The sequence below is a fragment of the Platalea leucorodia genome (genome assembly GCF_965183815.1).
Source record: "Platalea leucorodia genome assembly, chromosome: 3".
In the NCBI taxonomy this organism is placed as follows: Eukaryota; Metazoa; Chordata; class Aves; order Pelecaniformes; family Threskiornithidae; genus Platalea; species Platalea leucorodia.
Window position 1 is genome coordinate 27,328,713 of NC_138825.1, and position 12,898 is coordinate 27,341,610.

Here is a 12,898-nt window from a genome sequence, read left to right on the forward strand (position 1 = left end):
AAAAGAGAGAAATTATGCGAAACAGAATAAAGTATAAAACATGCCACTGGTTCATGAACTTCATTATACGAAGAAGGAAAAAAAAGAGCCCCAGCAACAGACAGTTGCCATAGAAACACTCAAGCATCGAATGCTTGTTTACAAGAGACATCTCTCTATTGTTTCTTAAATCCCTTCCTAAGGATGGCAAATCAAAAAGCAATTGAGCATCAAAAAGGAAGAACAGAGATGTTTGAATAGGAAGTTGAACTCAGTACTTCAAAGGTTAAAGGTTTCTAATAATATTGATCCACCCTGTGGTTTGTTTTTTTTTTTTCCTCTGTTTAGGTTAAATCCCTGCTGTATCACTGATTTATACTTAATTTTCACGCTGGCAAAAATTAAGACAAAAAGTAAGGCACCAAAAAAAAACCTGCCCTGTGTAACAACAAGCCTCATTAGTTACTACAGCCGAGGTGAAAACGTGCAAGTACTTGAGCTGCATGTTGTGTTTCTGATTAAGACCCCATAAACAGGTTATTTCTTTATGCTATGTCCTATTTTGTCAGTTGAACAAGACGCTGCTGAATCCAGGAATTCGTGCGTATCAGTACAAAACCTAAGGACGGTTTGTTCCCAGTCCACGAAGACGGTCCTTTGTCAGAACAAATACTGAGTTGCAAGGAGCACACCACCCTTGCTGGTAGCATCGATTTGTTTACCAGACTTGTAATTCCTTGGTAAACATAATGGAGGTTCTTCTTAATTAATGGCAGACTTCATGGGGGCGGGGATATATAAAACGATATGTTTTCCCCATCTGGCTGATTGGTATTTTCAGTAACGAAAGCTGCACCATAGCTGTACAGACTACAGTGCTAAGCAGTAACACAACTGCGTTCTTTATGAAGTCTCCATATTTATAAATAGCCCGCTGATGCAGATCATAGAGGCGCTTTACGCAATCTGCTCTCCAGTCATTTAAAACGGCACATAATGTTTGTGGCATGATTGTATCATTTGTAGAAAACTATAAAAAAATCCATTCAAAATAAAAATTTGATAGACAAACAAACATGCTGCGCATGCTTCAACAGAGCAAAAAAGATGCCTCATATTTTACTTCCTTTGCTGCAGCACATTTTATTACTTGGTAAAGATTCCTTTTTCCTTAAGGACTTTTTCCAAGATTCACTTATGTTGCTCCTGTCATTACATCCAGTCTCAAAATAGTCATAAAATTTGCCTTTACATTCGAGAGCACGGGTGCCTCTGACAGGTTCACAGTTTAGGGCGACGCTCTCTCGCTCGGGTTCATTACCTCCTTTCTCGTCATTAAATTTTGCCTTTTCCTGATTACTGTGAGACCTGGCATTAGTGACGAATATTTCATTAGCAGGTATCTGGTCATCACTCCTGTAAGAAGAGGCACTGCCAATGTCATAATCCACCTGCTGGGAACAGCTTGGCAAAGAAATGGGGGGGGGGGGAGGAGGAGGGGGAGGAGGAGGAGGAGGAGGAGGAGGAAGAGGAGGAAGTATTTTCTGTACTAGCATTAACAGAGTAGGGTAGATTTAAATAGTGACTGCCACACTCTTGATAGAAGCAGCACGTGTGGAGCTTCTCGTACTCCTCCTTTGCCATCCGAAGGCGTTTTCTGTAGGGACAGTCCTGAGGCACAAACCACTCTTGTGGCGAGGCGCCGCTGAAGGAGCAGGCGGAGAAGCACCAGTTGTTCTGCATGATGATTTCTCCGTGGATTCTCTTCATTAGGTTGTTGATGAGGACAGATCTCCGCAGGTAGACTTCAGGATCATCGATGAATTTCAGCTTTTCCAAAGACATGTAAAGAATATGGGCCCGCTCCTCAAACACGGAGATTGTCTGAAAAATGCAAAAGACACAAGATACGGAACTGAAGGCAACCGGTTTTGCTCTAGGCAAGGAGAAAGAAAATGAAGCAAAGTATTCCCCCTGTGTCACTACTTTTCTCATTCTTTTTCTGAGGCGCCTAAAACTGGCTTTTCATTTTGCACGCCCACGTAGCTGGGGACCTGCTTTGTCTTGGCCACAGCATTCACCCAGGTCTAGGAGGCAAGTAGCCACGCACTACACCAGAGAGGCAATTGCAAGGCACGAGTCCAGGCTTGGAGAGTGAAATCCAGATGCACGCATCTGGCTTTTTATTTGCATTTGGGGTTAGAACATAAAATTGTTGTGCAGTTTTACTCCAGTGATGGCTGGGGGCTTTTTGATGTAAATGGACCCAATTCCATCATCCCCTGCCGGGCTTCTACCAAGCTCTGAAGCCAAGTGAAGGTCCCCTCCTGCAGCCTCAAGGTTTGCAAGACGCAGCCAGCAGCCGTCGCCTCACGCAGCAAGTGTCGGAGCACTTCATCCACCGCCAGTGGAAGAGGCCCTCTGGCGAGGAGGTCTCCATTTGCCAAGCTCCCTTCTATTGCTCTTGTGTACAAAAGTGCACGCAGGGAGGGAGGCAGGGAGAAACCCATCTCAAAGCATCACAGCATCTGGAGAGCAGCTGTTGGCCTGCATGCTACACCCTGTGCTCTACAGGACCGGTGGGAACACAGATAGGCAGGGACAAGGTCAGGAAACGAAGAGAGGATAGGGATTTGCAGAAATCCTGGCTCGACGCCCACAGATTTGTTCTCCCTTCCACGGTCCTTCCAGGACTCCCTTTCTCAGCACTGGCAGCATGAGCAGGTTACTGCCCCCGGGAGGCCCCGGATTCTGCGCTGTAATCGCTACCCTGGGAATCAAAATAAGAGAGGGGGCAACGCATGCTACTGTAAAGCACTATTAACCAATTTTCGTTTTTAGTAAGAATTTGGTTTGCGTAGGAGGAGAGCAGCACAGCACAAAGAGAGACCGCTCTAAATCCCCCCCATCTGTGGCTTGATCATTCCTCCCTTTCCCACATGGTTACAGCATTTTTGCAGAGTGGAAGTCGTAGCTATGAGGACTGAAAGAGCTTAAAGCACAGCTGCTTTTCACATCCATTCAGCTCTCCTCAGCCCTCCAGCTCTTTCCACAGCCTGGTCCTGTCTGCAGGGCTTAGAAGAAGCACAGCACCTCGTAAAACCAAAAATTGGCTGCATTTTAATGCGAGTTCACAGCTGAAGCTCTTCTTTGTTAGAGAGAGTAATTTTCTATAATAAATGACTCATTTTAAATTATATTCAGCCTATAGGTTAATTTGCGTCCTTTATACCTGCTGCAGCAATAGTCAGTGAAGCCGTAAAACCCTGGAGCAAACCAGTAAGCCTTGAGCTGTGATCCTCCTGGAGATACGTCCTGGAGGGCCACCAGTAGGAACAAGTTGTCAAAGGCTTTCTACTACAAATGTCTGCCAGCAGCCCTGGAGAGGGGCTCTGGGCCCTGCCCTCATACCCGCTACGGGACAAGGAATCTCGGAACATAACTCTTTCTTTACTGGGCAGCAGAGGTAAGAGAAATCCGGTGGGCATCCTCCCTTCCCCAGAGCTCAGTGTTGCAAAGTAGAAGACACATTTGCGCCGAACAGAAGAAACCGGTGACCCGGGGTTTCTGACACGACACACCTCTGCAACAGCACAAAATGATGTCTGGGACAGGTCTACCTTACCAATACACCTACAACTGGTTTTTATGCTGTTAGAAAGGGATAAGTAACTATTCCTCCTCTTTGTGAGGAAAACAATCACTGATGATACAAAAATCCAACAATCTAGTCAGGAAAAAAACTGGCTGAAATCAGAGAGCGATGTGACATGCGGGAGACACGCTCGCTAACCAGAGCACATTTTTCAACACCCTCGGTGCTCTTTATTCACGGCTCTGGCAGCAGGCCGAACACCTTCTGGAATTAACGGCAGGGCAGTTTTTCACCTTCCCGATCAGGTACGTATTTCCAGCCAACGCTATTTGTAGCTGAAAATTCCTTCGGCTGCTCTAAGGTCCTTGGGAAGCGAGCTCGGTGTTACTGCTCGCTTCTCCTCTGCGGAAACCCCTCCAGGGAAAGCGGATCCCACCGGGCAGACCTCCCCAGCCAGCGCCCGCGGCAGGGACGAGGCGCTCAGTCCCCCTCGCATCTCAGAGGGTTGCCTCTGCGACGCAGGTAAAGATAACGCATAAACTTGCTCCGCATCTTGATCTGTTTTAGCTTTCTGTCTCTGGGGCTCTGTGGTACTATCGCCTCCCACAAGCTCTGCTTTAATCAGACGATATTGTGTCCTCTCCGTCGCCGGTGGGTAGCACCGGACTGCCCTGGGCCAGGTGCGACCCAGCAAGGTAAGGACGGTGTCTCAAGGCATCAGCTACCCTTAAGCACATCGCTCCAAGCGTTCAGTTCCCTACAGGACTGAGCCCTTAATGAACGAGAGCATAAAATCTCTCATAAAAAAAAAGTTAGATTTCAATTTATGTATTCACTGGCCTGGGAAATGTTTGCTCTAATCCCTCCCCTGACAGCCTTCATTAAAAAAAATATTCTTTCATTTACTAATCTCTTCTTTTGGAGTTATTTGCTTTTTAATAAACAGGATTAAATACTCAAGGAGCTTGTACTCGCTTTCCAAGTCACTCTGTTTTTCTAGAGGATCTGTAACCCCTTTGGGGTACGAGGAACCTGTTACTGTTTTCTCCCCCGGAAAAAAGTTTTGAATGAGTGGGGAACCATGGGCCCTTTTTATTTACGTCCTTTGCTGTTCAAACGCTGTTACGGAGCTGTTTCTGTAAGCGTGATATAAACCATCTAAGAACAAAATAATCTGAAAAAAAAAAAGTTATTCTCAGCATTTCCATTTACAGTTGGTATAAATGAAGAAATGCCTTTGCCTCTTAAGGAATTCGATGACAATAAAACAATAAATGCGAACAAGTGACAACTATTTGTTTCTGAGCAAACAGCTGGATCATTCTCCTCATTTCAGCAGAGTATTTCAGCCTTCTGGAAATGGGTCAGTCGAGTGTTACTAAGCATCTGAAACTCGGGAGTAAAAATAATGACTATTAGAAAACATACTTTATGTGTACAGCTGCTGAGTGGTGGATGAAAATCCTCTTCTTCCACATATTTCCTTTTAAAGTATGTGATCTTGGATGTTGTTACAGGATTTGAAATTCCCCTGTAATGCGATCCTGTGGGTAATAAATCAGATATGACAAATGACATGCGGTTTGCCGGAGGTTCTCCAAACAAAATACTTTTCATTTCCCTTCGCGCTCCAGGAGAACTCCGCCGCGGATTTTCACGTACATTTGCGGCGACCCGGAGCCAGCCCTCACCTGACGGACACACCGCCCGCGGCTGCCCTGCGGGGCGGCTGCCGCCCCCGCGCCTCCCGCCTGCGGGAAGACCCCCGCGGCCGCCGGCCGGGCCCCGCGCACCTGCGGCCCCGCGGCCGCGCCACGATCGCCCGCGGCACAGCCCCCGCTTTCGGCCCGCGCCCTGCCGCGCCTCCCTCCGCGGACAGACAGACGCAGACAGACCGACCGGCCGACCTCCGTCCCCCCCCCCCCGCCCGCCCGCCCGGCCTCCCCGTCTGCCCCCCGCCGCGGCGGATCGGCGCGGCGCCGGCGGTGCCTACCTGCGGCGGGGGGCCCGGGGGCCGGCGGGGCCGGGGGCGGCGGGGCGGCGGGGCCGGGGCGGCCGCAGCAGGGCGGCTCCCAGAGGGCGCGGTAGGCGGCGAGGTCGGCGGCTCCCTCGGCGGCGATGGGGCGGCCCAGCCGCTGCATGGGCAGCACCAGGGTCATGGCGGGCGCCGGCACCTGGAAGCGAAGCAGCGCGGTGAGCGCCCGGCGCCCCGCACCTGGCACCCCCGCACCGGGGAGAAAACACACGCGTGTCCCTCTTACACGGCCACGCGCGGTTTTTTCTTCTTCCTTCTTACGGCAGGAAAAAACCCGGAGCCCTTTCCCACAAAGGGCGCGGGGCCCCCCGCACCCGGAGTTTGCGCGGGGTCCCCCCACGCCGCCCCCCGGCCCCGCTCCCGCCCCGGCCCCGCTCGCAGCCCGCACGGCCCCGCTCACTCACACACCGGCACGGATCCGCTCACTCGCTTCCCATTTTCTGCCGGCGGTGTTGGCACGGCGCGCCCGGCACCGACGGGTGTGCGAGTCTGTGTGCGTGTGTCTGTGTGTGGGTGTGCGCCGTGGGGTGTGCGTGTGTGTGTGTGTGTGTGCGCCGTGGGGTGTGCGTGTGTGTGTGTGTGTGTGTGCGCCGTGGGGTGTGCGTGTGTGTGCCGTGGGGTGTGCGTGTGTGCGAGAGAGAGCGCGCCCAGCAGTTAGGGATCGCGTTTCTTTCTTCTTTCTTCCCTCCCAAACGAAGCAGACAGCAGAGACTTAGGTAGTTGTTTCCACTAGCCCCGATCGGACTGAACTGGATCTGCCTCCAGTCAAAACACTGCGAGACTAAGACAGAAAATTGGCTCCGGTTTCAAGCCGTGAGTTGCAGTCCCACCGGAGCCAAGCACAACATCGGCGGAGCAGGCGGAATATTAAGCAGGAGCGGGGACCCCAGGGCCAGCGCCAGGCTGCGGGCTGCCTCCTGCCGCGGCAGCAGGCGGGAGCGGAGGGCGGCAGCAAACTTTCGGCGAGGGGCGAGGGGTGAGTTCATAGTCACCTACTTCTTGGCAGAGGAGCGCGGAACAATGCGCCCAGACGCCGCCCGGCCCCTCCCTCTCCTTCCTCCTCCTCCTCCTCCTCCTCCTCCTCTCTCGAAGAAAGCGGGATGCCGTTTCCCCTGGGTGCAGCCCTCCCGGAGGAAGACGAGGGCCCGAGCAGGCGGCGCGAAGGAGGGGCCGCAGGTGGGCAGGTGGAATTTCAGCAATTGTTTGTGTTAGCAGCGGAGCGCTGGCTAACAAGAGGAAAAAATAAACCGCAGCAGAAGAGGGAGGAAAAATAAATCATCCACATCTGCCAGTTGTTTTCTTAAATCCTGGAAGAATGCGCAAGGCTGCTACTTTATTAAGAAACGGGCTTCCAGCATGCGCCAGCGCTCTGTTCCCTAGACGCGCGCGTGGGTCTGCCCGACGCTCCTCGACGGGGCAGAGGATGGGAGGCGAAGGGGACACCCCCAAGCAGTTTGCCCTGGTAAAGGCCACCAGACCTCGCCGCAATCGTACTGAAGGGTGCCTAAACCCCTTCCTCGGAGCCCATTTACCAGTCACGCGCTCCATGTGGCTCTCAGTCATTCTCTGTCGGTAGCCCATTAATGCCGTCTTGCATTTCCCGGGCAAAGAGACGACGACACGGGGAAAGGCGAGCCGCTAGGCTGGGCCACTGGAAGCTACCCGTGACACAGACAATATATATTATTTATTCCCCGCACCTTTTGTTACCGGCCGAGTACCGACACATGGAAAGACTGCTCAAAACAAGAAGTGGGTCAGTCTGCTGACCTAAGAGCAGGGCCAAAAAGTGCCCCAAGGACCAGCTAAAAAGTCATATATTTGGGGGCTGAAAAGATTACGCTGTCATTAGAAAGCACCCATGGACTCTTCTCATTAATCTGCACCGAGGAATCACTCACAGGGAGACATCAATCTTCTCGTGTTGGCATGATGTCAACACTCAGCGTTTGTCCTCGGAGAACAAGGGTTGGAAGAAACTCGCTGCTGCTTTGGGAAAGTCAGGATTTCTTTGCTCGTAATGAATTCAGCATCTCTTTACGGAATTTTTTTAATGAGAATCGGAGATTTCGACTGCATTTCTTTCTACCATATTTCATCACAAATAGGTCTTTCTATGCTGAAGCAGAAACACACAGGAAGGAAGGAAGGAAGCGCTGGGATGCCTTCTGCACAGTGCTGCTGATTTATCTTGAAAAACTGAGTTCTCTGGACAGCCGGTAAAGTAAATTAACTGCTTCTGCTATTTACAACATGCAAAATTAATCGAGGCAGGCCAGTTAACTTCTATAAACAGCTACTGTCCATGCACATTCTCCATGTTTCCAAACTGTATAAAAACAAGGCATAAATAATAGACCTTCCCTAGGAAAAAAAAAAAAAAAAATCAAACAACAGCCAGAAGACCAAAGCCCCAGACCAAGCTTGTAGGTCTCAGCATGCATTACAAAGCTGTCTGGGTGGCACTTGGCTACAAAATAAGCCCCATTTTGTAGCAAAGGAATTGCTTCAGCACACAGAAGCTGAGAACCAGGCTTTTAAAAGGGCTTGTGACTCTGGGCATGCGATTTGCTCCCATTTCATTTGCAGAAGCACTGATTTCCAGCTGCTGCAAATGAGTGGGAAGGGAGCTGCAAGCACTCAGCACATGGGAAAAGTCAGCCTCCTTGAAGGTAAAGTTGGACGCGGCAAAACTGGAAGCCTGAAGTAGGAGGTGATCTTTACTGAAAAAGCGCTACTGGACCCAGCTCCGTAAACGGGACCTCTGGCATTGCTCCCAAAGAGCCACCCTACTGTTTCTCCCCATTAAGGGTGGCAAAATCCACTCCTGAGTATCTTGCCAGAAGTCACGCAAGCAAGTCAGTGTCAGCGCCAGAAATAGAACCAGATCTCATCGTCCTCCAGCCGTAAGCCCCACCCATTTATATCACACTATCCTATGCAATGGAGGGATTTCATCCAAAATCCTGTTCGTTTCAATGAGACTTTGCAGAACAGCGCACGCATTGTTACATTTCCATTAACGCCACTGGAAATAAAGGATGAAAGATGCACATGTGAGCAGACAATACATTTACTATACAAAATTACAGCAAAAGGTTGACACTTAGGGCTGGATTCAATTTTGAAAAACCCATTTGGGAGCCTTGTGTGGGCTTCAGTGGCATGGAAGCCAGGCACAGTTTTTTATTGAACCCAGCCCTCCATCCTTAGGCTACCGCATTTTTTCCATTTTGTCAGCCAAATGCATGCAGCGCGAGGACACCCCGAGGCATCTGCAGCAGCCTGAAGGTTAAAATGTCAAACTTTTTCCGTATGCAGTTTTACACAGTAAGACTACTATACATTGCTACGCTACTCCATTTGCTGGGGTTTTCACTCACTATTCCTCCAGAGCCATTATGATGTTAATGAGAGAACTGTAATGATGCCATTCACATTATAACAAGCCTGATGCCATGTCAGTGAAAAGGGCTCTTTATACAGTTCCAGAATGCCTCTAAAAACCCAAACTTAAATATAAAATGCCTGTGACAATAATGCTGCAGGTCTCACCAAGATCAATAAAGACAAGGGGATAGACTGAAGATGGCTATTCCTGTCTTAACTCCTGGGTTTGTACCCGAGTACTGCAGCGGTTCCAGTCTTTATCATATATTCTGGAGCGTTTCCACTGCATAACAACCTGACTTGAGGAGAGAATAGCATTTCTTAACCGTACTATACCATTGTTAACATCTGGATTGCAGTGCTTCGAAAACAAAATTGCCATCATTCTGGTAGCTGTTCTCTTTCTGGTGTTATAGAAAATTTACACTGCAGAAGCAGTCAGAAACCCCGCTGCAGGAGCACTGCACGCCGGCTGTGCAGAGCCACAGTCTAAGAAAGCAAGTGACAGCCGGAGAGAGGAAGGGGAAAGGCACAATCACGTACCCAGACTGGTGTACCTACATTAAAAACAACAAACCCCACCTATATCACACTTAAACAATCCCAGGATAACCTTATGGTTAGCTATCTATCTACTCTTTATGGTTGCTGCAACGAAGTTTGGTATCGCCGACTCAGCTGAGGGAGGCAGGGCATCCTCTGGGCAAGAGCGTCGTGGAAGAGGGCATAAAGGCTCCCCTGGGAGCAGCGGCTAAATGCACAAGGACGCCAGCGTCGCTGGCAAAGAGAGCAGAGCCGTACAGTAGAGACAATGATGGAGCGATGACAGCTAAGGCGGGGCTGCGACAACCTAGCACGTGAAAATGAAAGACTAAGATACAGGCACATAAAGAGGAAAGGCGGGTGGGGGATTGGCTCTGAGCGCAGCGGTGGACAGGGAAGAGGATGTTGGGAGCTTGTGTTTGAATAGATCAAACTGGCTGATATGTCAGTATGAGTTCAAGGAGGAGGAAGTTACAAAGAGAGATGGGAGATAACGAGGGCCTCGATGAAAACGTTTATTGTCTGGATAGATAGGCATGGAGTTATAGTAACGTTATGAATGAAGCAGTGGAAACACTGGGGACACTGAATCGCAGCACACTGCAGCAGCCCAGGCACAGTAAATGAAAGCAAAGAGTCAAAGACGATCCCTGCGCTCAGGGCTCTGGAGGCAAGGCGAGCAGCAAGGCTGCAAGAAGTGGGAAAGCATCTAGAATTGGCCGTGCTCGATTTAAACTGAAAACTGGACTTCCAAGAGACAAGCCATGGGTTGGGAGCGGACAGAGAGAGAGATCTCCTCCTCCTCTTGTGGATACAAAATAGCTGAGAACTGCAGTATCTCATGGCGCCAGTGCAGAGCGGTCCCTGGTCTGCGGTGAGGGAGATGCTGAGCCACAAGCCGGAGGCTGCAGGGAGGAGGCAGAGGGAAAAGGGGAATGAGGACAGGTGGCAGCGAGACGGTGCGGGCCCTGGGCAATGACTTTTTGTTCCTTCAGCTGCACCCCGTATCAGAAACGCGTATAACACCATCTAACATAAGCGTGAGACAAGGGTGAAATGAAAGGGTTAAGGCTGGCTGAAATAACTAGACTGGTAGAACAACAGGTCTGTGTGCCAATGGGGTCAATTCAGCTCTTCATCCTTCGGAGGTATAGATAAACTACAGATCTGCCAAGTCTAGTGTTTTTCCCTGTATTTCTTGGCCCTCACTTCAGGGAATTTGAAGGAATCCACTGTTTTTTTCTTTTTGCTTTCTTTTTTTTTTCTTCTTTTTCTAGAGCTGGACTTACTGTCTGGTGGAGAAGGAATTAACTTGAATTCAGAAACTGATTTCTGTGTCAAGACACAGCCTTCCATGAAAGTGTTTCAAAGGTATCTTCACTTAACTTCTGTCCTAATTTAGATTATACAACTCCAGATGCTCAAGTGTCTCTTTCTCAAGACAGAATTCCAAGCAAATATTTCTCTGGCTTTCCTAATTCCCACATACTTTTTTTTTCTTTTCATTCTTTTCAGTTGAATTCTTCCCATGGAGACTTTTCAGAGTTACTCTGTCCCAGTGTCATGGTTTAACCCCAGCCAGCAACTGAGCACCACACGGCTGCTCGCTCACTCCCCCCCAGTGGGATGGGGGAGAGCATCGCAAGAGTAAAAGTGAGAAAACTCCTGGGTTGAGACAAAGACAGTTTAATAGGTAAAGCAAAAGCTGCATGCACAAGCAAAGCAAACCAAGGAATTCATTCACTATTTGCCGTCAGCAGGCAGGTGGTCAGCCATCTCCAGGAAAGCAGGGCTCCATCATGCGTAATGGTTACTTGGGAAGACAAACGCCATCACTCCGAACGTCCCCCCCCTTCCTTCTTCTTCCCCCAGCTTTATATGCTGAGCATGACGTCATACGGTATGGAACAGCCCTTTGGTCAGTTGGGGTCAGCTGTGCCAGCTGTGTCCCCTCCCAGCTTCTTGTGCACCCCCAGCCTGCTCGCTGGTGGGGTGGGGTGAGCAGCAGAAAAGGCCTTGACTCTGTGTAAGCACTGCTCAGCATTAATGAAAACATCCCTGTATTAGCAACGCTGTTTTCAGCACAAATCCAAAATATAGCCCTGTGAAGAAAGTTAACTCTATCCCAGCCAAGACCAGCATACCCAGTTTGTCAGGGTCTCCCGATTTTCTTAGCAAGCATTTTTTTTTCAGAGAAAATAAATGAAAAAAGAAAGTGTGCTTTTGAATTCTTAACAGTTGTGCTTTCTCCTGCTTCTGGCCTCTGTGAAGCAGAACTAGAGGAGGTTTCTATACCGACAGAAAAGAGGTTTCCTCTTTTATTTCTTTGTAGGTATACGTCACCTATCAGTACTCTTGGTAGCCTCTATGCAACGAACTCTAAATGGTGGTTCTAACAGTTATAGTTTTCCCCAGAATTTATGCAAATGTATGAAAATACAAGCAAATTTGCAATCTATTTTTTTGCCACGGGGCTCCAGCAGATATAAGAAAAGGTGACATCAAGTGTACTGCAGCCGTCTCCTGAAGGCTGCTTCGCCTGCCTGCTCTAGGAGAACAATAAAGCCCCATGGTATTTATTTCAGTAAGCATAAATATTTTTTCCAGTGTTCTTAGCCAAAATGTCTCATATGCTCTCTGCCTCCACCCCGCTGGTGGCTGCCTGGTCCTGCTAGACGTATAAAGCTCGGGCCAGGATCCGCTCAGCTCAGTGGGAGTTTAGTTTGCAAAACACTTCGGTATCCTGAGGGTAAAAGGTGCTCCTATTGCTGCAAACTGTACCTGAGAGCATGGCTGATTAGTTAACCTTTGCAACATGTTTTGACACCGAATAGGTGCTAGATGCTGTTGTTGGGACTGAAGTCAGAGAGAAAAAGGGGTCCCAGCAGCCAGGCAGGGCTGAGAAAGCAAAGCCCCTCTCTTCCAGAAGGAGGCTTCCCGAATCACAAGGCGGTTCTCCTCACTTGTTCTTTACAAGAGGTACCAGTTAAAACCGCTTCCCTGCTTAACTTTCACTCCGGTGCAGCAGCGCACGCATGTCACTGGCACCATAAATTAGGTGGTTTATGGGGTTAATTATATCGCCTTCTTCACTTTTTGTCTGCTGCAGAAAGTAAACAAAACAAACAAAAAAGTGTTTTGGAACAAAGGGCAGTTGTCTCCCACTTTGCTGTGTGCTACTTTCCACGAAGAATGAGAGCTATTATTATTCTTTTACAAGTTTCCTTCTAAGGGAAATAAACACCAAAGGTAGGATTCCAAGGAAGTGACTCACAAATATTGGCAACAGGCTCTGAAAATTGGATCCAGTCTTTGCAAAAGCCTTTAGCAGAATACTAACCCCTCTTATTGCAAAA

At 49.2% G+C, this 12,898-nt stretch overlaps 1 protein-coding gene across 1 annotated transcript; it reads right to left on the minus strand.

Moving 5' to 3' along the window:
• Positions 1-1,091: 1,091 nt before the first annotated feature.
• On the minus strand, positions 1,092-6,277 carry SERTAD4 (SERTA domain containing 4; the record flags this gene model as incomplete). Its single annotated transcript, XM_082305451.1, is given in 5 exon segments — positions 1,092-1,485; positions 1,487-1,863; positions 5,003-5,118; positions 5,568-5,748; positions 6,018-6,277. Coding segments are annotated over 4 exon segments (1,053 nt in total). The 5' UTR covers positions 5,734-5,748; positions 6,018-6,277.
• Positions 6,278-12,898: the final 6,621 nt, after the last annotated feature.